Here is a 26049-nt window from a genome sequence, read left to right on the forward strand (position 1 = left end):
CCGATACAAGGAAGTTATCAAGTTATGTTGATTCAAGACTTGTTTGAGTCGCCAATTTTAGGACTTGCCACTGGCTAAAAATTCTATCTTGACTTCAACTTTGTATTCATGAGACAACTTGACTTCAAATTGCATGATTTATCAGCGTGTTAAGAATTTGAAATATTCACCCAGCCATCCATACCCTAATCGCTTATCCTCACGAAGGTTGAAGGCATGTTGGAGCCTAGCTAAGATGCCTTTTGGCAGTAGGCTGCTGATTGAACTGGTTGGCAGCCAATTGCTGGCCACACATATACCAACAACCATTCACACACACCATCACACTTAAAGACAATTTAGAGCAGGGGTCGGCAAATCAAAATTTTAAAAGAGCTAATTGAACCAAAAACAATACAAAACACCAATCTGTGTGGAGCCACAAAAAAAAAAAAGCCTTTTATATGCCTTACACTGAAGGCAACAAATATTGTCTACATTAGCTATATTAGCTGACTATCAAAATGACCAATGTAAAGAAATCAGATTTTTGTTGTCAATTCTATTTTGAAGATTAATAAAACAAAATGTAATCCAAAGCAACACCATGCAGGTGTATATATATATATATATATATATATATATATATATATATATATATATATGTATATATATATATATATATATATATATATATATATATATATATATATATATGTATATATATATATATATATATATATATATATATATATATATATATATGTATATATATATATATATATATATGTATATATATATACAGCATATATACTGTATAGTATACAGTGTATACTGTACAGTATATATAATCATTTCTATTCTGAGGATTAAAAAAACAAAACAAAATGTAATTCAATGCATCATTGGCTATATATATAATAGTACTGTGTATATAATCACCCCCCCCCCCTCCCCGCCCAATAACCGCAACAGTATTCGATATCCGAAGAAATGCGTCAACGTACCATTATGTGTCATTTTAATAACACACACCATGTGTTATAATGGGACAGCCATGATATACAGTATGTAACCACTAAAGTCAGGGGTAGACTTATGATCTCGTTTTTGTAAAATTCACCCAAATTAAAAAAAGGAGAGGTGATTTATAAGTGAGGTCGACTTGTACTCTGAGAAATTCAGTGTTGATTAATTAGTCATTGTAGAATTCTACATTATGAAAAGAGCTAAATTATGCAATCCAGGTTAGCACAAATGGCAGAATGCAGGATGGGCGGTTTACAATACAATATAGCAATAGTTACAATCGGGCTCTCGGCCACCGTACAAACTGATTGCATGAGTGAAAAAAAATAAAAAAATAAAAAAACATCAAAACATTTAGGTTTCTTTTGTCCATATCACCTGGCTCTACTTTGTTATGTGGGTACAGTATATGCCTAGACCTGGAGCCTGGAACCCACATTGGTGGGTCCTTCATTTTTCTGCTGTGACATTATAAAAGTAGCACTGTACATCTAAATTTAAATTACAGCCGTTTGTTCAATTCTAATCGTATTGTAAATATGAAAATGACGGCACTCTTGTACCATTAAAAATGTTTTTTGATGTCTGCACTAATTCGAAAAAAACTTTTCCTTACATTGTGTATTACAGTGGTCATTCAGATTGTGCAGTAACACACAAGGAATAATTTTAGAACTTAAGATTCTTCAAAGTACGCAATTTTTTTGCTGAGGTGACACCTTTGCATATCTGTAATTTGTCAGTCAGTTTTATGCTATGGATTTTGCTTTATGACGTGGAATGACTTTCAGTTCACAACAGTGCCTTTCAATCATGTTTTGACCTCTTTGAGACTACATGAATTTGAAGGTAAAATAGTCCTTGAGTCAAAATGACAACTGACAGCATTATCCACATGCAGTAAAATGTTGACAAAACTGATGGCATTTTTGCTTAGCATTTTTGGGCGGCTGCACGATTCATGTTTAGCTTGCCGCAGTTTTGCACCTGCTACAATTGGGCATATATTCTGGGGTTATACTTCCTCAAATGACGTTTTCTAGTATTTAGTGTATACAACAAGTCAGTTATCAGTCACCCCGTTATTTGGTATTTACATGGTTCCCCTGGGAGGCGGGCCAGTGGTGTGGTGAATAGCACGTCTGACTCACAGTTACAGGGACACAAATTCAAATTCACCTGGCTGCGGTGACTGTGACTTGCATGGCAATTGATATACTGTATTGTAAACAACGGCTTGTTCTCATGATGGTTGTGGGCTTACTGATGGTGCCTGTTCAGGCTGCCTTTGGGCAATAGACGGGGCACACCCTGAACTGCTTGCCAAACAACTGCAGGGTACACTGAGACAAACAAGCATTCACACCCACAACCACAACTAAGGCCGATTTGGAGTGTCCAATATTCCTACCACACGGGATTGTGGGAGGAAACCAGAGTACCCGAAGAAAACCCAAGTGAGCACAGGGAGATCACGCAAAGTCCACACAGGAAGGCCAGAACCACATTCAAACACGCAGCCGCTGAATGTGAGGTGAAAGTGCTAACCAGCCTCCTATTATGCAGCCTTGTTGCTTTCATGTTTTTGCTCCATTCTCCATTTATTCTTTTTTTTTTCAGGGGCCTTGAACAGGTGAAGCACATTTTGTATTTTATTTCTGTATGGTTGTTTATGGATTTAAAATGCAATAAAGACATTTTAAAAATAACCAAGTTTTATCATTCATTGGTTAAAGATTCCTGATCAATTTGGGGGGTCTGTCATGTAATTACCCCTTTATTGATGAAGTAGCTTGATGGTAGCAGGAAAAATTAAACTGAACCCAATGATTACACATGCATTTTGCCACCTGATGAAAAGGAACCCCAGAAACAAAGAATTGAAAGAGGCTGTAAAGGCTTGGGTGTAGCATTTCAAATGAAGAACGCAGCAGTCCAGCGAAGACAATGTAACAGGCTTGACAGAGTTGTTGCAAGTAAGAATATTTTTATTCCACCAAATATAAAGTTGTTTATTAAAAATCAATGTCTGTTCCAATAACTCTGCTTATTTAGCCACCGAGGTTGTTAAAAAGCTCACAAATAAAATCTGATCCGTCCTTTAACACAGCGGTCTTCAAGGCCAGTCATCGAGAGCCCCTAGCCAATCTGTTTTCGTTGTACCCCTTTTCCAACACACCTGATTCAATTGATCAGCCCATTTGCACGATTAATAGAAGCCTGATAACCAGAACCTGAGGCGAATGTGCCGCCATTATTATCTTGAAATATTGTACATGTAAACCTCAATGTGTTTGTACCTTTTGATGTGCTGCAGAAGAACGTTATTGGCGCCAGGTGATTGATTGACAGACCGCACAGAATAGTTCGATTCACTCTCATCCGTATATGTTTTAGATACATTGTAAAAAGTCTTGAAAAATAATGAGCACAATTTTAAATACCAATAATAACCTAAAAGAATGTCCTTGGAAATACTTTAAACTTTGGGAAGAAAAAGCTGTACGATAACCACTTCTGAATGTGCAAAATTTAAATAGTTCCCCCCGGAAATCAAGGCAATGAGACTATAGTTCCGATTTCCGCAAGTGTCAACACTGACGCGTTCAACACCGATCACTACTGCAAAACAATGTATCCATAGCTGCACATCTACAAAATGTCACCCGCAGTTTGTTCATTAGATATTGAGAATTTCAGTTGGACACTAAAAATGATTAAATCTTGGTCAAACATGAGAATTTACATATTGCATGCACAATTCTGTGTGTAATGGTTCATTGCGCGTTTTTTTTTAATTGTTTTTACTTTTGTTAGAGGAAATTTTTAAAAACGTGTGGCGCATTGCAGTGCTAAGAATTACAAATGAACAGCAGTGGGCATCATTGAGCCGCGTAGCATGTGTTTTCGGTTGAAGCTTGGGAAAAGAAAGAAAAAAAGACCACAATAATTTTCTTTTTTCTTTTTAATAAAAGAATTCTCTTTTGTGTTTTTAAAACGTCTTTAAGGCATCATGCACAAAAATAAGCATTTTCTATAGCGTTATTTTCGACCCTTTCGTTAATGTTTTGATGTTTAGAAAATAAGTTTGTATAAATATGGCATGTAAGCTGGCAAGTACATTTTAAAGCAGAACGCATCACTGCTTTCACAGTATTTGTAAACATGGCTTTAAAACAGAAGCGAGGAGACGAGACGAAGTAGAAGAACATGCTACAACTTAAGGGGATAAATTTCCCCGAAAAGCATGCGATGTAATATATCATATTAACAATGCCTCTCTAGTTAGAATAATCATGTTTAGACATTAAAATGACAAAGACAAACGATCAAAAGACTTGTGTTATCAACAGCAATACTGTGGTGCCTTGAGATATGACTAGCTCAAACCACTCATATCAATTGATCTTTTTCCATTTCCCCAGTATAATAATTTTATTGAGGAAAAATAGCACTTTATACTAGTGTTTTACGAAAACACACAATGATATGACAAAATAGAATTAATAAATCATTGTTTTGTCACTGCATCGATGAAGGCAGCTCCATGGGCAGTGCCTGCCTCCGCCACGCGAGAATCCGTTTCATTGAAGCATTATTAGGAATGCTACAGCTGAGACTATTGCAACAAGTCCAAATACGAGTGGGATCGACGGCATCTCACCTCCACTCTCTCATCCATACCATCTGTTTTTTATTGCTCAAAGGGTCGAACCAGCGCATGATACAGTAGATGCTAATTTGGTTAAGCATGAAAACAGACGAATCCAGTTTCAAATACTTAACTTCAAATTTTCTTTCAGTTCTCGTTGAGTGGCAGTAAACATCAACAGAGGATGGCATTAAATCGCTTGAGTTCTATTTTTTTCCAAGAATTCTTCTGTATCTGCCAAAGTTCTAACGTGAAGTCAATTGACTGCAATTCACTGCTTCTATATAGAGCTCGAGCTCGTACCTCAAGTTTGAGGTCACAATTCAATGCTATAAAAAACAAAAAAATATAATGACCAAATGCTGGCAAGTGAAAACTGGCACATAAAATAAATCAACTCGTATCTCAAGGCACCACTGCAATCACTGATCTGGAGTGCCCAATATGGACATAAATAAAGATTGGTCTTCAGGCAAAAAATTACTTTTTTTTTTAAACACAAAAAAGTATGTACTTTAAATTTGACAACATTAAAATATAACACAGACACAAGGTATGTCAGAAATGTTTCAGCATCGGTGTCACAGAATATTTCAAAATGTAATAACAAATTAGGGAGTTTTCCCCTTAATTTTGTCCAGATGATCAAGCAACGCATAAGAAGATGTGATAGTTGTGGCAGAACGGCTCACAGCTCTTAGCACGAACCCATGCCTGCTCACAATACCCTGAGCATCTAACAGTTGCTGGCAGAGAAAGACAGACAAAGAAAGACTGTGCTGGAGTAGCCTCCCTGCTTACCTGACCTGGCTTTGTGACCTTTTTACCAACCTCAAGGGTTCCACCAAGAGAACTCATTCTGAAGACAATAAAAACATCAATATGGCCACATAAATCCATCCAAGAGCGCCAGCAGAGAAGGCAGGGAAAATGCATTTGAGACTCCATAATGACTTTGAAGGGGCAAGATTTGTTGTGCAAATTTGAAATGTATTCTGTGTCACCGGTTCCAGATTTTTTTCTGACACACCTTGAATATACTGTACTCTCATTTCCATCCATGTGTGTGAGCGAGCGGCTATTACTGAGGTTTGGAAAAAAAAATCTTGTAGCGTCCACCAAGGCGGAAATCCAGGATCTGCCAGTAGCTGTTTTTGGCACCATTATGTCCAGTTAGTTGTGCTCCTCTTTGCTGCCCCTGTGTGCCATTATACTATATTGAAGACCATGGATAGATACTGTTCATATGACACCTGGATCCAGCCGTCTTGGTCTGTGTCGTACCTCCTGAAAACATCAGTCAGCCTCTGTGGACAACAATATTGACTTGAGATATTTATAATAACTGACATTGCTTGGTTACTCTGTAATAACGTTACCTGAAGTACAATACAGCATTGGATGAAGTCATCAAAGGCCACCTGTCCCTTCCTCTGTCGATCAAACTTTTCGATCAGCGTACCGTAGAACTGATCCGATAGACGATAACCTGCCACCAGTAAAAAAAATGAGTTGAGTTGGTGTCAGGGCAAGTGTTAGAATCTTCACCATGTCCCTTCAGAAGTCACTCATTATTTGGAGTTCATACACCAGATGCAACAGACCTTTTTTTTTTTTTTTTAAGGAGTTTTGTGAGTAAATTCACACTCTGTATCTGTCAATCACATTTCTACTTTAAAGACTGCATTAGAACAACTAACTAATTGTCCCATAAGTGCAGAGGTAGGTAAGATTTACTAAACCATGACCAGTCATTTTTATGAACATTTTCTTTCAACTTAAATTTGTACTTTTGACAATAATTGTCGGTGTTGATGGCGAATTCATGAATTGTTATTAGTATTATCATCATGAGTGTTTGTGGTTTGACTATCTTATTATCGGGGAGGGGGGGGGGGGGGGGGTCAATTTATGGAATAACTATCAAATAGAACTGAAAAGATGTAAATCAATGGCTGTGTTAAATAGAACTGAAAAAATGTAAATCAATGGCTGTGTTAAAAACAGTTTTAAAAAATGATGTATAACTTCAATAAGAGCTTGTATAAACATCTCTGCTACATGTGTAAATTAAACATATATGTATTGATAATATATATTTATATATGATTATATATGTGAATCATACGTATGTGTTTAGATGTTCAATAAAATAATCAATCAAAAAAAGGAAGACAGAAAAAGAAGATGCTGAGGTGTTTAGTCTAAACTGCTATTTTACTCTGCAGCATTCTGTCGGCGTCATGTTGAAACTATGTTGCTGCTAAACATGCGGGCATGCTGAGTCTACCTAATATATTGCTGTAAGAAGGCAGTTAATTTAAAAAAAAAGTTTTAAAAAAAACTTTCATATGCAATCTTTCTGCAAAAAATGTGACGAGCTGCTGCTTATAGTCAGGTGTGGTTTATCAATGACAATTATTTGTTGTTGTTGCTGCCACTTTATGCAATACGATGTGGCTTATAGTTTGAAATTTACAGTACTTGGATCAATATAAACAATAAACAATTCTCTTTTGGACACATCACAGTGAACAATCAAATTCAACGTAACCTTCCTCAACTATTATCAAAAAATATTTTATACATATCTGTTGTAGTAGGGTTAGAAAAGATCATTTTGTTTTGTCATTTTAGATTAAGGCAGCACAAAGCGCTTAGCTCATTTATCTCACAGATTTGAGGTTTGGGGTTTGAACCTCGGCTATGGGATTCCTGTGTGGCCTTTGCAAGTTCTTCGCCCACCCCTGAGGGTTGTCTTCAGGTATTTCAGCTCCCCCAACATTTCATAAACATTCATGGAAGATTCCAAACTAAGTGCACATTACCCACATTCTAGTACAGCCAAAGAAGAAATACCATAATTCCCCAAATATAAGACACACTTTTTTCCCCCAAAAAAACAAAGGCGAAAAGTATGAGTGCGTCCTATAAACTGTAACTTAAAAATGTGATTTTTTTTTTTTTAAATTCAATACCAGTTGAGGAAGATTGTGTCAGCCACATTGGATGTGTTGACACTTAGATGTGCAATTTTATATCAGCCGCATTCTTACCTAAAATATTTACGGTAACGGAGTGCTTCTCAATAATATTTTGCCAAGCCCCCCCTAGGAAAAAGAACCCCCTCACCCGACATGCTGATTATAAAAACGATTATCTATGAAAATTGTATGAAAGTATACTGAAACCTGTATTCTTTTTAAAATTAACAAAAGAAAAAAAAGCAATATAAATCAACTTTCAACAACTGTTAATTATTTTTTACGGCGTTAATTATAAAAAAAGATGAACATTCTCATTTTATTGCAATTACACTTCACAAGACAAAAACAAATCCTTTTCCCTGGGGTCATCCGCGGCCCCCATGGCATCACCTCGCCCCACTAGTTGAGAAGCACTACCCAACCAGATGAGCTAGAGGGCGCATGTCAGTTGGCTGTCAGCAACCAGTGCTTTTGCAGCTAACAGTACCTCAAGTTAGCTGAGAATGTTATGACAGGCTGAACCTACAGTATGTCTGAGTATATCCTTCTTCACAAGCAGGTAGATTAAGAAAACAGAGAGGATCATGTCAAAGTTATGATGTCTTCCACTGATTCAATTAAGATTACACCAGTTATAGGACAAGGAAAGCTATTTAATTTGACTCGTTTACTAATTGCGGTGTTTTGGCATATACACACAATCATACACTTGTGGAAACAGAGATGCTGCTCAACTTCGGGTATTTATGGTAAGATGAACTCGAACCGCATCGCGAGGAAAAAGAAAAACAACTGCTTGGAGCACATTCAACGACAGACTGGTAAGGTGTTCATTGACCGTTCAATGTAGGAAACCTAAAACACACTTAACCCACAACAAATAAAAATAAATTATGAATATGAAAAGAAGAAAATATGAAGTGTTCCCAAAAGATGAGATTTATTCTGTTTTGTTATAGTTTATACATTGTTGCCAAACTGTTGGTGCATCCTATACACGGTAACATAGAAAATACCAGAATTTGACCCCAAAATTAAAGATGTGTCTTATACACAAGTGTGTCTTATATTTGGGGAATATCTGTTCAACTTTAAATAACGCAATCAAAAGTACTTCCATTGTGATTTTTTTTTCCTCACTTCTACTACCACAGTTTTAGACTTTCAGGCTAGTTTACGAAAGCCCTAGTCTCTGTTTGAAGTACTTAAGTCTCAGGCAAATATGAGGGGGAAAAAAAGTCATACAACCTAAAATAAACAGTTCTTACTTCACTTGCTTCTATCACAAAATCTCTTTAATGTTTGTATTATTAGATCAATAGTTTTTCATGTTTTGATGGTGTTTTGAATGTTCATTGTGTTTATTGCATTAAAACTTGAAATTTGTAAAAAAAAAAAAAAAAACTCAAAATCAAGATCTGTCAGAAGAAAAATCTCCCCCCCACCACAGTTCAGCGGAAAGTATGCCACCGCTACTCAAAGAAATCCTAGAGGGAACCCAAGTATGTTACATGTAACCTTTTGCCCCACTGAGAAAGGTAGTTGACAGAAACAGCAGAGCCCTCCACCACACAACGCAAAAGAAAATGCCAACGCATACTTTTCAGCTCACCGAATCCGGTCAATGCTTGTTTGAGCTCCATCTTGTCGATGAAGCCTGAGTTGTCTCTGTCGTACGTTCGAAAGATGTTCTGCCAATCCGTGATATATTTCCACACGCCTGCAAACTCGTTGAAGTTCACTCCCCCTTTATTTTCCCTGTCGAACATGGCTGAAACATAGTCAGAGGCAGTGTTTAGAACAGAGTTAAGAGTTGACACAGTTGTCTAATTGTGGAATTCATTCCTTAACATGAAAACATTATGACTAGTTTATGCTAATATTCATCTCAACTAGAAAACAGATCTGGACTCCGCTTTAGCATCTGACCAAAACTAAAAGTGTGTTTATCGAGATGCCATGACGAACAAACAACCATACACAAACAAGCGCACAACAGCTTGTTGTGTATAGTTAGCAACGTTAGCCATTACTTACATATTATGGAGCGCACGGTCACAGGGTTGAACGGTGTCCATGTGCCTAAAAAACATAAAATGATGATTTAGATTAATAAATGTTTTGTTTCTTTTAGTTAGGCAATGTTGCAACTTTTTCACATTTTAGAGGTGATTCATGACAAAAACAAAGAGGAATGCGTGAGAGTTGTTACTAGAAGTATCAAGCACTAAGCAGCATCTTAGAGAGGATTTGAGCTTTTTCGTTGCCATTCTCTCTTTTTGGAATGGCCATTCTTAACCCTTTCACTCCCAATGGGACACTGTGTCCCACAGCTTCTGAAAAAATGGCAGTGGGTATAGGAATGGTAGCAATCAGATGAAATGGCATCCCAGCGGTTACTTACACACCTATCGACACATTCTGGTGGCTACTAGCAACTTTTCATACACAAGCCAGTGCTGGGCCCACTGTCAACAGGGTAGCTTGCGTTGTACAATTTCTCTTCAATTAACCACCTAGTATTGTGGAAATATATTGATAATACAGATTACACTGATTACTATGTATTGTAGGCGTTTGGTGATCATTTTCACTTCTCTGGCATACCCCTGGATGGAAAACACTCCATTGATGAACCTAGCTGCGCAATAAAAGCTGGCCTCTTGACTATGAACAATTGCAGTGTTACTGTAGAACCACAGACATGTTGTTAACCTAAAGTGTAAGTATGAAAGCAGAACAATGAAATAGCCCAAAGTAGACCTGACGAGTCATGGACCAGGAAAAAAAAAAAAAAAAAAAAAAGTCAAATTTCAAACTCTAGTGGTGGCGGAAGGTTGGGCAAAATTACACAGACGAACTGATGATTACGGAACGTTGATGATGGAAACCGGGCGGGGTGGTTCATTGTACCAGAAGAAAAATGTAAATTGCCCACCTCTGAATTATAGCATGCAAATTGAGACAATACATCAACAAATGAGGTTATATGCTGTACCTCCTTGAAAAAGTGTGTGACCAAACACTGTGTGGTGCGGCCAATGGAAAAATTTGGTAGCACCAGTGCAAAACCCCGTCTTCTAAAAGTTGAGTTGAGTTAAGAAAATGCCCAAAGGTAAGTGTGCCATGTATTTGGCATCATACTCAAGAAAGGCCAGGCTATATATTTACATGATGGTTTAATTCTTTTATTTTTATCAATGTGCAAAAAAAAAAAAAAAAAACTAAACCTTTTTTGTAATTTTGGAAGGTTGTGTGTAGGACAGGGGTGTCCAAACCTTCTGCAAAGTGGGCCAGATTTGGTGTGTTAAAAATGTAGGGGGGCCAACCTTGGCAGAAGTTCTTTACATATAACAGCAATTAATTTAAATACATTTCAGCGAACCGTTCTGTGTTTAACATTTGCTTTTTTATTTTAATTTCAGCTATCGTAAGCATGTATTTTGGTTAATTTGAAACATACATATCAAAAATGAATTGACATTAAATATTGAAATTAAATATTCACTTAAGTTCACTTTTTATAACCTTTTTCACCTTTTTATAACAGTTGAACAGAAGTAATTGTACTCTTAGGTGCAAATTACATTTGAAACATAAAAAAATCTCACCATGGCTGTTTAATATTTGTAGAATAGATCTGGAGTGCAGGACAAAGGCCAGGTGTGGTTTATGGCAGTGCTCTATGGATGCGCAAGATGTCTTGTGAGAGTCCGATAGCCGTGTCCTCACACGGCTCTTATTTAAGATCATAACCGAGAATGTCTTCTCACACAAATACATCGAACTGAACAAGCTTAGCATTTTCTTACCAAATGCTCGAATCTCTCGGAAACTTGCAGTTATCCAGCTGTCAGTAAAAGTTGGCGATATGAAGCTGCTGGTGCTGACCGCAGCTCACTGCGTCACACTGCAGCTCAACTTTCCTCCTTTTGTTGATTGTCGCCATTTTAGAAAGTTAGGGGCTCATACAGTCAATTACTCATATACTAATTTGCTGTTCCTAATTGAGCCTATAGAAGGCAGCATTTAGCACAAGCAGGTAACAGCGCTGTTGCCCAATGTATTAATTCTCCATGCGGACCAGACGTTATTGATTTTATGACGGAGGCTGGGAGCCGGATTGAAATTGACCACGGGCCGCATTTGGCCCCCGGGCCGGACTTTGGACATGGATGTTTGGTGTAGGGGTTTCCGAGGGAGGAAAAAATAATTATATTTTATGTTAGTATGAAACTGAATATGGATAGGACGATCTCTCGTACAGTGAGATCTCACAAGATTAGAACACCACAACATTTCACAATCCTGCACATCACGAGGTATTTTTCACTCGTGGCTGTCTTTGTAGTGGAGTACACAGGAGAATGCACCGCTTGATGCTCTGTGCCACTTGTTTCTGCTCTGCATGACAGTAAAACATGCCGCCAAAGATAATTAAACTTAGAAATGGTTACCATAACAAATAATGTATGAACACAAACGGTTTTTTTTTGATGGGAGAATGCTGTAAGAACGGCTGACTTGACTCTTTCTAGCCGATATTCTTGAAACAGCCGTCGCTGCTCGGAAATCACATTCAATAGCCAATTCAGGGCACTAAAAAAAAAAAAAACTTCACTATACTGACAATTTTCTATAGGTCTCTGTTTCAAGCATGTGGCAACCCTATAGCATAAATTAGCCACCAGCTAGCAGCGCTTGAATGCTCTATATTAGCTGTTGAGAGCAGTCTGAATACTTTTCAAAGGCAGTTTGCAGTATATATTAGCGTAATTTACTGCACGCATTGATACTGACATCCTGGAACTGTTGCCGTTCCTCCTGATCATTCTTTAACAAATCATGCATCTCAAATGTGTTCTGATGTCTGGACCAAAATTTTGTGGCGAGTTGTCAAACATCTCAGTTCATATTTAACAAAAAAAATATAAAGGTCGATCATTTATAATTAAATTCTGCAAACATCCCAACTCGTTCTCATGGACTCAATCTCATGAGACAACTTGGGATTTGTGTCTCGTCTCATTTCTGAAAGTGAAAGAAAATGTGAGAAAAGTGCAATTTGAATACTTTCTGGAGCACTGAATAACAAAAAGACCATTTAGGACCGAACACAAGTACAAAGAGTCATTATGCAATTTAAGAACGTGATTAGCATAGTTGCATTGAGTAATGCAATGATGCATTGCATCCTCAAGCACAATAACGTGACCAGTAGTGCATTCAGGGTAAAATGGCAATTGTGAAGGTGATGCAGAGAATCACCACACAATTTAAAGTATCTGGTTGTGCAGTAATTACAAAATATTTGATGACTGTGTGATGATGCAGAGTCCTTTTGCGCTTCATACACTTGAGCACTTTTTCTCCTCACTTGTGACACCGACTGATTTCCCCCATTCTTTCTACTTTTTATTTGTATTTCATCCATTCTATATTGCACCCCTGTGTGAATATGATTCACTATTTTATTTATTTTTCATATTTATTCAATACACATTAATAGGAGTGAGCACTCCCAACACTGTTGTGCGCCTGCTGTAAAATGACAATAAGGGGATTCTATTCTATTCTATCGCACCGATGCTTCGAATATTTTTTTCTCGCTTGAGGAAAAACTAATTGGACAATACACTCTCTGTGCCCAACACAAGGTTCTCTCACGACGTGAGGTGGAAAGGTGTGTGTGTGTGTGTGTGTGTGTGTGCAAGGAGGGGTAGGAAAAACTGGATGATGTGACCACAGTGTGTGAGCATGAACACGCTTTGTATATTAACCCATGTGTACATAATGACTTGCATAGTTCTCAGTAAGATGCTTGCATACATGAAAGTCAAAAAACGTAACGCTTTGTCCAGACTTCACATCTCAAGACATATTTGCAGAAGGAGCGGCTGAGGACATACTCACACTTTTGCCTCAACTTCTCCAAGATGCCTATGCAAACGAGTGTGACAGAACAGCATCGTTCACTGAAGCAACTCATGTTGGACACAAAGTGGCAATAGAGACACGTGACGCTAATTTGAGGACATGCCTTTGTTGAGCATATCCTTATGGTCAAATTATTTTTAAATTGTTCTCTTTCTATCATCGTTGTCCTTTGTGCAGTAGTTTGTCCACTCATTTGAGCTTTACATAAAAGGCATTTCACATCAAAGGGAAAATATTGAAAGAAGACACTAGGGAGCTTAGGTTTCGCCAAGATGGTGACAACAAGTCAAAGTTCAACATACTATGACCCCTCAGTTATCACACTAACAGGAGTGTGTCATCGCTCGGCTAAAATACTGCAAGAATGATGTGTAAGAGAATTTTCCAAAAATGATTGAAATACTGCACAAAGGTTGTTCAGGCCGCTTCCATTCCTTGTTTATTTTTAACGTTATTTTTAAATACATACAATGAACCATAATAAAATTGTGTCCAAGTCTGCATACAAGTATAACAAACTTTTTTTAAAACAAAACATGAACTAGATCCATCCATTTTCTAGAGCCGCTTATCCTCACAAACTTCGGGCAGTAAGCGGGGGACACTCTGAACTGGTTGCCAGCCAATTGCAGGGCGCATAGGGACAAACAAACATTCACACACTCAATCACACCTAAGGACAATTTAGAGAGTGCAATTCATCTGCCGGGGAGAACATGTAAACTCCATACAGGAAGGCCTGTGCGTATGCGATCTGGTATTAAACTCAGAACTCTGAACTGTTTGGTGGACCTGCTAACCACTCTTCCATCTAGTCGGCCCACATTAAATACAATTGGCATTTGAAAATGAGAATCTGTTCTCAATCAACATAATAATGAAAAGGTTAATTAGGGTGAGATAAACAAAATCCAATTGTATATTCATCCGCAACTTTTGTTATGAAGTCTCTAATAAGCTTCGATGCAACCAATTACCCTTTGTCAGATTACTGAAATCCCCTCATATGAAACTGTCGCGTCATCTGTCAGTATATACACAGCTTCTCAGTAAATAAAGTGTGTTTGCCATATTTACAGTGTAACCAAAAAGTATTCACAGCGCTTCATTTTTTTCCACATTTTGTCATCTTAAAGCCTCATTCTGAAACTCATTCTCAAACTATTTTGAATACTTAACCTCAAAATTCTACATATGACAACATTATTGACAATGCAAAATGTTTTTTTCTAACATTTTTTGAATTGATCAAAAATAGAAAACTGAGAAATACCATTTACATACTGTAAGTATATCCAGCCTTTGCCATGAAGTTCAAAATAAAGCTCAGGTGCATTTTTTTTCTACTGATCATCTTTGGGATATTTCTACAGCTACAGTGGTAAAGTTTCAGAACAGAATAGTGTACCAGAAGAAAAAATGTTTGGCCTAAAACAGAGGCCCGAGCATCATGGCGGTCCGGTTCACCAGGAAATCACGTGAATGTCCAATTTACCACTCAGGAAAAAAAAAAAAAGATAATTCACAAACGTCTACTCTTGGTACACCACTCACAACCTGGGAACTGATACAGAAATTGTTGTAGTCTCATGTCCTTTAAGTGAATACAAGCAAAGTGGCATGAAAAAGTATCGGAACCTTTTGGAATTTCTCACATTTCTACATAAAATCATCATCAAATGTGATCTGATCTTTGTCAAAATAACACAGATGAAACAGTGTCTGCTTTAACTAAAACCATACAAACTTATATAGGTTTTCATCTTTTAATGAGGATAGCATGCAACCAATGACAGAAGGGGGAGGAATAAGTAACTGAACCATCACATTTAATATTTTGTGCCCCCCCCCCACCCCTTTCCCTTTGGTAGCAATAACTTCAACCAGACGCTTCATGTAGCTGCAGATCAGTCGGGCACATCGATCAGGACTAATCTTGGGGGCACATCGATCAGGACTAATCTAGGCCCATTCTTCTTTACAAAACTACTGTAGTTCAGTCAGATTCCTGGGATGCCTGGCAAGAATTGCTGTCTTGAGGTCATACCACAGCATTTCAATGGGGTTCAAGTCTGGACTTTGGCTTGGCCATTCCAGAACGTGTATTTTGTTCTTCTGAAACCGTTCTTAAGTTGATTTACTTATGTGTTTTGGATCATTGTCTTGTTGCAGCAGCCATCCTCTTTGTAGTTTCAACTGTCTGACAGACGGCCTCAGGTTTTCCTGCAAAATATCCTGATGAATATTTGAATTTTTCCAGTAATGATTTCAAGTTGTCCAGGCCCTGACAAAACAAAACAGCCTCATACCATGATGCACCCTCTACCATGCTTCATGGTGGGGATGAGGTGTTGGTGTTGGTGAGCTGTTCCAATTTTCTCCACACATGATGTTGTGTGTTCCTCCAAAAAATTCTACTTTGGTTTCATCAGTCCACAAAATATTTTGCCAAAACTTCTGAGGAGTGTCCAAGTGCCTTTTAGCAAACATTAAACGAGCAACAATGTTTTTTTAGACAGCAGTGGCTTCCTCCGTGGAGTCCTCCCATGAACACCATTCTTAGCCAATGTTTTACATATAGTTGATGCGTGCACAGAGATATTGGACTGTGCCAGTGATTTCTGTAAGTCTTTAGCAGACACTCTCGAGTTCCTTTTTACCTCTCGGAGTATTCTGCACTGAACTCTTGGCGTCATCTTTGGTGGACAGCCACTCCTTGGGAGAGAAGCAACGGTGCAAAACTCTCTCCATTTGTAGACAACTTCTCTGACTGTTGATTGATGAACATCCAGACTTTTAAAGATGGTTTTGTATTCATTTTTCGGCTTCATACAAACCAACAATTCCTGATCGCAGGTCTACAGACAGCTCCTTTAAGCGAACCATGGTGCATATCATACAGTGTTTCTCATCAAGACAATTCTTTCCAGGTGTGTGCTTTATAGTGGGCAGGAAAGCTTTAAGCCACACATCAGTGACCGGGCACACAGCTGACTTAAATTGTTTGGTAAAAATTGGTTTCAATTGCTCTTTAAGTATCATTAGGCAGAGAGCTCAGTTACAGTACTTATTCCTTCCACTTCTGTCATTGTTTGCATGCTATTCTTATTAAAACATGAAAACCTATAAATGTTTGGCTGGTTTCAGTTAAAGCAGACACTGTTGTTTCATCTGTGTGATTTTAACAAAGATCAGTTCACATTTGATGGTGATTTCATTCAGAAATGTGAGAAATTCTAAAAGGTTCAGATACCTTTTCACACCACTGCATAGTTCACTAAAAGCAGCTTAAAACAACAGAATGTGTGTCATAATATTAAGAAATGGCACACTCCTTCAGGCAACAAATTCCTTGGCAAGACACAAAGTAGGTCAGGACAACTGAAATAATTCTGATATGAGCAAAACTCATCTCTGAAGTTGCAATCCACCGATAAAAGCACATCTGTAAATTAGGAAACTTTCATGCAAAAGCAATTTGATCATAAAGAAGCGTGGGGCTCCTCATACTGTTTCCGAGGCACAATACATTATAAAATGAGCAGCAAGAAGAAAAGGTCAAAGCGGAGAAGCGAGAGTAGACTAAAAGATGGAGGCCAGGATGGAGCGAAAATGTGTGTTCGGCCTCACCGACTATGCTTCACATCACAGAGAATCTAATCAAGTGGCAAAAGACAAGGCTGGGAAACCTGCCAAGATGCCAAGTGCATACAGAGCACAAAGCATCAAGTACAAAAGACAAATTACAAAAGACATGTTATACGGTACTATCTTGTCTGTCTCACGGGACAGAAGAAGGTGATTGAAAGATTAGAAACACTTAATACTATCATACATTTCGAATTTACACCACTTACAACCAGTATATAACAGTAATGGTTTTTAACCAGAATTTTGACAATTCAGCACAACTCTCCTCGCTCCTTTGTCATTCTCCACTCCTTGATGGAGATTCTGGTGGGAGGTGCGAGCATGTAAACAGCAGAGAGAGGAGCGAGCACCTGAGAGTGTGCAATTTAACTCTTTCAGTGCCAAGCGTTATCGGTAAAGTTAATCTCTAGAGTTCCAGTATAATTAGTATGATTAGTTTTACAAATGTTGACATGTGCGCTTCAAATGGTGACAGTTTTACAAAAGTGACATGCACACTTTGTGACAGAAAGATTGATTCCCATTCCTTACTAAGATTTTCAAGTATGTAGGTTTTGTGCACTAAGTATGGCAACACTGCTATCAAATGGCCGCAGTTTTCACTACAGTGCTCAATTGGGTTTAAAAATAGATAAGCACTAGTCAAGGGTGTCAGCTACTCTCTATAAAAAATCCTATTAATGAGAATTTTATTATTTATTATTTTAGTACTATTTTAAAGACGAGAATTCTCTTCCATGGCACCGGAAGAGATGAGATGAGCCCATTGGTTGCTTGTGGGTCACTTGCATGTGACGTTACATCCTCATGCCACATGAGGAAGGAAAGCCATTCCAGATTGCTTTACTCAGCTATTAAGCAAGCAACCTATTCATTCAAATTGTACGTAAAATAACACAAATCTCTAAATTCACACGTTGCTTTTTATTTGAGACTTGTTCCCACCTGTACAAAAAATGTGTTGAACATGATTGCATACACATATGTTTTTCACTTCATGAATCAATGACTATGGACCGCACAACAAACAAAGAGGTCCCTGTAATGCTTAGCAAGCATTAAGAAGTAAGTCACGTTGCAGTAAGCAAAGTTGCACACTGCAACATATTATTGTCTCACTCACTCTGAACATACTGTGTTGTGTGATAGAATACCGGATAATTTTATGCTCATATAGTCAGTAATTGATCTAGCATAGTGTATAGAACTGCTGCACCCTTACGCTCATACAGTCAGTAATCAGCAAGCCATGAGGGCAACCTTGTTTACTTGCTGCTAAATCTGACTGTCTTATGCTCCCATATTCATGAGCATAAGACAGTTTTGTCATTACCCCAACGAAAAGACAGATTTGTTGGGTGACAGCTGATGATTACTGTGACGGGCAAAAACTACAGATAAAACCAACTGCTCTGTCATGCTTGGTAATCGTGTCGAAAAGGTTTTCTCCTCATTCATTGGTGACGGTATCGACGAACTGTCCGCGTCTGGGATTTACTGAAAAGCTAAATCAATGCCATCATTAACACCTGAACCCTCAAAAACAAGGTTACAATGGGCTAAGAAAAGCAATCATGATTGAGGATGACTGGATGTCATATTCAGTGGTGAATCGCAAAACTTGCATTAGGCAAGGTGATGAAGCTTTATGAAAGAGGTTTCAATGTCATTAAGCAGTGATAGAAGATGGATGGATGGATGGATGGATGGATGGATGGATAGATGAGATTACAAGTCAGGCCAATAATTAATAATTATTTGTTGAAATGTGTGTATTTTGAATCAAACATCTCTATACTGTAGCTAACCCAGCACGCTAGCTGCCATAAGCTACTCATCAGGAGCTGTCCTGATTTTCCTCCAACTTGTTCCCACTAAAACATGCTTGCAGAGTACTGTGATACTGAAAGGCACTGGGGAGATAGCTGCCATTACATCCTCAATAAGTGCACAATTTTCTATTGTCACTGTTCTTACCTCTTATCAACTGAAAGGGCGTTTGGGGACAAATTCCCTATTTTTCCATATTTTTCCTCTCCATTTCTTCTAAACAAGTAACTGTTATAATCACGTTTTTGTTAGTGTTTTCTTTTTAGTGTTTCTTGAAGTTGTTTTATGAAATGAAATTTGGTTTTGTGTTATGTCCATGATCTGGTTCATTTCTTTAAAATAAATAATTGAATGAACAAAATCAGAGACTGACAATTCCATGAATTTTCCCAGGGGATTAAACAAGAGGAACTAGGAAAGCATAGAAAGATAGAAGCAAAAGAAACAGTCACACATGGATGTGTACCATTGGATAAGGCCTGCTGGAGCTCTGAGTCTGATATCACTCCACTGCGGTCCTTGTCGACCCTGTGAAGAGAGCAAAGAAGAGCGTGTATTTAAAAAACTGCAGAGGACAACCACCGAAAGATTATCCTTATGGGCAGATTGCCGTTCGCAACAGCTCCAGAGAAGATGAATGAAACACAAACGTAGGTCAACAGTTGCACAAGGCAGTTTATACATTCCACACACAGTGAAGATTTTGTGTGTGCGCATGTGTGTGTGTGTGTGTGTGTGTGTGTGTGTATGCTGATAATGTGACGAAATCAAAATATTAGCTATGTAAGATAGGCTTGATTTGCAAAAATTACTTAACTTCACAATTCAAATCATTTCAAGGTGGTAAAATATGACACTGGCCTGGTCATAATCACTGCGCAGAGTGACTGAGAAGCCCCACGAAGACCATGGCCTCAGCAGTGGCACAACTCAGGGGAGAAGTACTAGTTTACACATTGCCAGGTTGCTTTGAATAGTTGTTTTTGGTATTTTATGAGTGTTTATGAAATCATTAAGCTCCACCACAATTCAAAAGAAACAAAGAATGTATATATTAAGAAAACGTACTGTATGTAGTAAGAATTAAGGTTTCATTAAATTTTAATTGGGTCTGATTCAAATACCCGGCTGCAGGATGCTGATAGTATACAGATGTAAAGGTTTGGAAAAAACGATAAGAACATTCTTTCTTGTAATTCTAAAGAACTGTATACTCACTTTACACATATTTTACATCTCTCAAATGTCCATAGTAACCAGTGCCTTATGAAAACGATATTGACCAAAACTGTTCCAGGAAATGTGAGGTGAGATTATCATCTGAGATTTAAACACTTTAAAATCTGGGGAAGTATCTCACCAGACGAAATTGGGCAAAAATTGTTCTTTGGCCTCAACTCCAAAACAACCTTTTTTTTTTTAAATTAAAATTCATTACTTGAGGCATCATTTGCCAAAGTTTGCTTGTGTTGCTACCTATGTGTATTTATTTATTTATGTGTATGTGTATTTAAAGTCAAATTATCACAATGGAAAATTTGATTTAGGATTTTTCTGACAGTTAAAGGGCCTCTCATGGAAGCTCAACTTTATGGAGTTTTGAACCATGATACAATGCTAATTACTCACCCTAAACGCACCTAAAGTTTGTGTGTGAGTAGGTGTGTGCATGCTCGTGTGCGGTTCACAGACTTGACAAAGTTACAGACTCAGTTATATTGTGAAAATGATTTAGTAAATGAACAAAAGCGCCCTCAAGTCATCTGTAATTTGCCACTTAATGGCCTTTGACCCCTGGGTGTCTGGGGATTTTTCACTAACCTGGCCTTATTATCACTCAACTTGGACTTTGTTTGGTGGCATCAGTCCTATCCATACATATCGGCATTTTTTTTTCCTTGGGAACCCACATCCCATTTATGTGCAATCACTAAAATTGTGATCATGGCAAAAGTAACTACACTGTGTATTGAAATAAAAATTGAAATGGGAAGATTTTATATGTCATAATTAGAATATGATGACTTTTGAAGACCTTTGCATGATGGGAGTCCAGGCTAGGCCAATCAAAGAAGTCATGAAAGGCTTGCAAATACCATAAGTTGGCCGCTATCGCCACCCTGTGGTTTAAAATTTTCATGAATAAGCGTTGAAATGATTAATGCAAAAATCAGGGGAAATGCATGATAAAACATTGGGTGTTTAATATGTCCAAAAAATGACAATATTTTCAAATTTTAATATTGTACAATAAATGAGCCTGACATGGGCTAAATTTGACACCTATTGGGTGTACCTCTTGACCTCCTGTTTGTAAGCATTTAGAAGGGATGGCAGTGTGGAATATTGAGTTGTCATGTTTAATATTTTAGCCTCCTAGTGAGTTTTTTGTATGTTTTTCCTTTAATATCATAAATCAAAGACATCAAAAAGCCAGAGTTGGGTCAAAATTTCCCTCTGGGTTTAAAATATCCACTTTTCGGTGAAGCTAGATGAATATAATGTGGATTACTGTATTTTACCCCCACTTGATCAGAACAAAAATATTTGTGTAAATTTTAGAAACGGTCAGTCTCATGACCTGACGTTGGCAAAGCTAATGGGCCTCACTTATGACAGCTTGCATGACCAAAATGCGACTCAGTTGTTCCTTAGCAACATGTCGACGTTGCGCATACCTAACTAACAATCTGAATTCCAACAAAGGCTGTAAGGGAGGAGCTGGGGAAACCTCTTGACAAAAAAAAAACGGCCCAGCGCTTACTTGGTGAGTAGATTTTCCACTTGTAGGTGTGACACTTCACGTCTAGTGTATTACCGTCTCTTCAGCGCCTATGGCTTTTCTCAATGTGATCTGCTCTGTTTGCTTACAAGGTGTTGGAGCTAAAACCTCCCCCACAAAAATAAAGCAACGTTTGGCGACCTTGAAAAGGAAAAACAACCCTCAGAGCATTCCCATGAAGGACTGCTTTATGGAGTTGAGGCAGTTTTGATTGGTGCTGGTTATACAACCTTAACCAAACAGTGACAAGTCAAAGCAGTGACTGTGCCATATAAAGTCCTTGCGTTTTCTCTTGTTACTTTTGAGCTAAGCCCTACCTTGTTCCCAAAAGAGTCCAAAATAGAAGACACCCTTAAGACCGTTTTCCCTTAAGAACTGACAACCATTTTGCTCATGTTTAATTATTTCCGATAAAGAACCATACAGTTTGGAAGATGTAGGTCAGCTTTTTCTCCAAATAAACCACCCAAAATTAAGGTGAAGCTGCTCAGTACAATGTGGTTACAACACGTATGTTTCCCCCTTTGAGTAATAATGTCCTTGTTTATACAGACACTTCTCTACATACGAACATTCGACTTGCCAACGCTGCCATCGTAAACCATCCTTCCGACCATTTGCAGCATTTGTGTCCATATATTATATTATATTATATTATATTATATTATATTATATTATATGTGTCCATATATTATATATATATATGGTAGTCTTCATAGTCTCAAAACAAATGGCGGCAACAAGTATAGGTGGCTCGGTGGAGTAGTGATAAAAGCACAGTTCAAGGGACCCAAGTTCATGTCCGGTCTTCCTGTGTAGTTTGCATGTTCTCCCCGGCACTCCGGCTTCCTCTCACACTCCAAAAACATGCAAGGCAGGTGCACTGGACATACTAAATTGTCCTTAGGTGTGATTGAGTGCATGAATGCTTGTTTGTCTCTGTGTGCTCTGCAATTGGCTGGCAACCAGTTCAGGGTGTCCCCAGCCTACTGCCCAAAACCAGCTGGGATAGGGACCAGCAAGCCTGCGACCCGTGTGAGGATAAGCGGCTCTAGAAAATGGATGGATAGATAGATGGCTGGCTGGATATTTTTAAGTCAGGTGTAATAGCAGTCATGACTTCGTTCGTTACTTTTATTTTGAAGGAGGTCAACATGGAGGTCAAATGCACGGTATTAACAACCAGGGTGCTTATTTTAGGTCTAATCATCCAAAAATAAAAATAATAAAAAAGTTTGACTAATGGGTACAGTTTCTCCAGATATCAAAAATCAAAGTGAAAAGTCTCAATAAATGAGTTTTCACATTGAGTCATTTAGTGTGTGATACAGGAGCTTCCCATTTCAACTAAGCTCCATTGACTCTGATGACATCATGGAGTGACTTCCAAAATTTCCTCAGCCTTTACTGAAACAGCTCACTCATGTGAGGATGACTGTACTCGTCATAAAAGTGGCAGTGTTTGCACTGCTACTGTGACTTTCCATGACTCCCACATGAATTCACACCAAAAGAGAGGAAAACATTTTTTTAAAGGACCTGCTTTCAAAAGGAGTTTGCAGCATGCATAAATAATTTGTGTGTCTTGCAAAGCCTGCAGCATTCCAATGAAACAAAGCAGTGCATCTGCAGTATTACATAAGACTATAGAGTAAAGCAACGTCTGCCAGCAACATAAAAATCACACATGATGATGTCATTTGCTACAAACACTTTGCTTTTTAGTTCGGAATACTGTTTGTTAACTAAATACTCTGAACTTAAGTGGTTGTACTACGAATAAATCACATCCCCATAACCACATTTTTAATGCAATGCAGTTCTATGACGTCACTACGCCTTTGGGGAATTGACCTTAGAAGTGACGTGGATGTGTTCACGCACAATTGCCGTAGTAGTGCACTTCCAGGAAGACCCGATGGAATCACGTCGAAGTCGAAGTTTTTGAGCAGCAACACACAACGCTAGCTGTGACATTAAAACGGGCACAGTCAATCGCGGTACTCACCTTTGGAAGATATTCCACAGAAAGCTCTGATCCGGAGGGTTGCTTATGTGCGGAGGAGCTCTGTAAGGACTATGATAAGCCATTTTAACAGGGATAAACACGAGATTCGACAAGCACGTCTTCCGGGTGTCTTGCTTCAAACTGAATCCGCCGCCTCGACTCTGCTCTTCTTTTTTCCACCTCAAAGTGAGCTGGCAGTTTTCCTTCCTGACTCACGCATAGGGGCGCGGCCAATCATTCAGTACTTCCATAAGGCGTGACGTCACATCTCTCTCTCTCTCTCTCTCTCTCTCTCTCTCTCTCTCTCTCTCTCTCTCTCTCTCTCTCTCTCTCTCTCTCTCTCTCTCTCTCTCTCTCTCTCTCTCTCTCTCTCTCTCTCTCTCTCTCGCGTAAAAATAGAAAATGAGTGACTTGGTTTTTATGACGAGACATCTATTAACATGTAAACGGTGTTAATTACGCGTTAACTGAATAAAACGTTTAAGCAGATTAAAAAAAAAATGATTTAAGGAAGCGGGCATGATATCGCGATCTTCGTACAAAGATAAATTATTCGCAGCCACCCACAGTCTGAGGATCTTTGGAACACTTGCAACTGGAAACTTGCTCTCAGACCTGGAAAAATAATATCGTCAATATGGAATTTCAGTTTAGAAAATAATCTAGTGAATGACCAGACTGTTCCCTATGGAAGCCCCAAAGTGTCAAACTTAAATATAAAAAAAACACCATCGTTTGTTATCAACCCTCAGCCTCACAAGGAATTCAAATAAATTCAAACTTCTTAATTAACATAAAATAATGTAAACGGCCATTACTGACAGCAGGAGGCATGACCCTTCTATCAAATCTGACAGGTGAATCACGCCTTCATGAATCATCAGGTGATTAAAAAAAAAAAGGCTAGTGACGGACCATCATGTGACACTGAAGGCGGAAGATAACGCCAAAACATGTCGTCGGGTAAAACCTCTTAGAAATGTTAAGATTTCTATTTTTTTAGTTTTAAAATGTTTAAGTCTGTCCCTGATAAAAAGGAAAACAACAGTTGATTCTAAACTACAGAGAATGAAGGTTGTTCACTTTAAGTGATATTATTATGAAATCTGTGATTAAAATAAGAGGTGAATTGACTTTTTTTTTTTTTTAGTTTTCCAGAATGTCAAACAAAAGGTTTTTTTTTTTTTTTTTTTTTTTTACAAAGTCTCTTATTTCACTATGTTCTTTCCCACAGTGACTTTTTAAATTTTCATAATGGCATTTTTACCATAATAAACTGTCCCTCCGTTTCCACAATGGCCTTTTTCACATTTTATAATGGTGTTAATCACTTTATAATGATGTCAGCAGAATGACTTGGTCTTGTCTGATTCCTTGTCGAATATTGTCAGCACCACATCAAATTTGAGCCTTTTTGGGCGTGTATCCCAGTAGCTTTGCGTGTAGATTGTCTTTGTAACATTATTCAAGAAAATGGTTGCAAACTACTGAAAGTTTTCCGTTAGTGTCACATACTCATGTTATGCAGCTAGATTTTTGTGATCGGTTTACTTTTCGAATAAATAAATGTAGACACATAAAAAGTAGTGCTTGTCTTTGATTTTCCTATTCTCAAGGAAGCCCATACGTACGCTTTGTGTTGTGCCATTATAGCATTTGCATAGATGATGATGGCAATGCCTGTGATCGCCAGTAGCAATTCAGACTTTCCTATCAACGACTCTCTATCATGGCTCCGCCCTCAGGAGCAATGTAGGAGCAAATATGGCTGCTGCAATGGCATCACAAAAAGAAAGTTTTTGTGAGCTCCAATAAGCTTGCTTTAACCAAACCAGTGTAATCAAAATATGATTGGATGCCATTTTTCCTGATGAACCTTTATTTTTTTCAGAGCGCCAGAGATACACTTAAGTGTGATTGTGAGTGTGAATAGTTATTTTTGTTTATGTGCCTTCTGATTGGCTTGCCAACCAGCCTGGGACGTCCCCACACGCTTTCCAAAGACAGCTGGGATAGGCACCAGCAAACTTCTATAGAAAATAGATATCAATTTTAATTCTGTGCCAGCACGGCCCCCACGGCCACTAGTGACGCATCGATATGAAGAATGAAACTGCGGGAGAAGTCTGGGTGCATAGCATGTCCTGAAGGGACTCGAAAGCCCTTTGGTACTCGGATGTCCACAGGAATGGAA

At 38.2% G+C, this 26049-nt stretch overlaps 2 protein-coding genes across 5 annotated transcripts in view; both read right to left on the reverse strand.

Moving 5' to 3' along the window:
- The window catches only part of LOC148407626 (uncharacterized), a 34118-nt gene extending 30579 nt beyond the window's left edge, over window positions 1–3539 (reverse strand). For all 3 annotated transcript variants that reach the window (XM_088402621.1, XM_088402619.1, XM_088402618.1), the window contains exon 1: window positions 3309–3539. In XM_088402621.1, the coding sequence (XP_088258747.1) occupies window positions 3309–3411 (103 nt within the window). In that variant the 5' untranslated portion in view covers window positions 3412–3539. The remainder of the gene's footprint in view (window positions 1–3308) is intronic.
- Window positions 3540–3955: 416 nt separating this feature from the next.
- Window positions 3956–24106, reverse strand: pdcd6 (programmed cell death 6). 2 transcript variants are annotated; one of them, XM_088402375.1, is made up of 6 exons: window positions 23856–24106; window positions 19532–19593; window positions 9685–9729; window positions 9248–9418; window positions 6040–6149; window positions 3956–5967 (listed from the first exon to the last, which is right to left on the reverse strand). In XM_088402375.1, exons 1-6 carry the CDS (start codon window positions 23936–23938, stop codon window positions 5869–5871), a joined length of 570 nt encoding a protein of 189 aa, XP_088258501.1. In that variant the 5' UTR covers window positions 23939–24106; the 3' UTR covers window positions 3956–5868. The 2 variants fall into 2 exon arrangements, with proteins under 2 accessions (XP_088258501.1, XP_088258502.1); XM_088402376.1 differs by having other exon boundaries at window positions 9260–9418; window positions 23856–24101.
- Window positions 24107–26049: the final 1943 nt, after the last annotated feature.

The sequence above is a fragment of the Hippichthys cyanospilos genome, chromosome 19 (assembly GCF_059441005.1).
Source record: "Hippichthys cyanospilos isolate Australia breed blue-spotted pipefish chromosome 19, RoL_Hcya_1.0, whole genome shotgun sequence".
Taxonomy (NCBI): Eukaryota; Metazoa; Chordata; class Actinopteri; order Syngnathiformes; family Syngnathidae; genus Hippichthys; species Hippichthys cyanospilos.

Bases quoted from the DNA above. Each gene is read 5' to 3' on its own strand.
- pdcd6 (XM_088402375.1), bottom strand. From the start codon at position 23,938: ATGGCTTATCATAGTCCTTACAGAGCTCCTCCGCACATAAGCAACCCT. The intron at 9,419-9,684 runs GTAAGTAATGGC...ACTATGTTTCAG, and splicing joins GACCGTGCGCTCCATAATAT to CCATGTTCGACAGGGAAAAT. The intron at 6,150-9,247 runs GTATGCGTTGGC...TACTGGTGGCAG, and splicing joins CGGATTCGGTGAGCTGAAAA to GTTATCGTCTATCGGATCAG.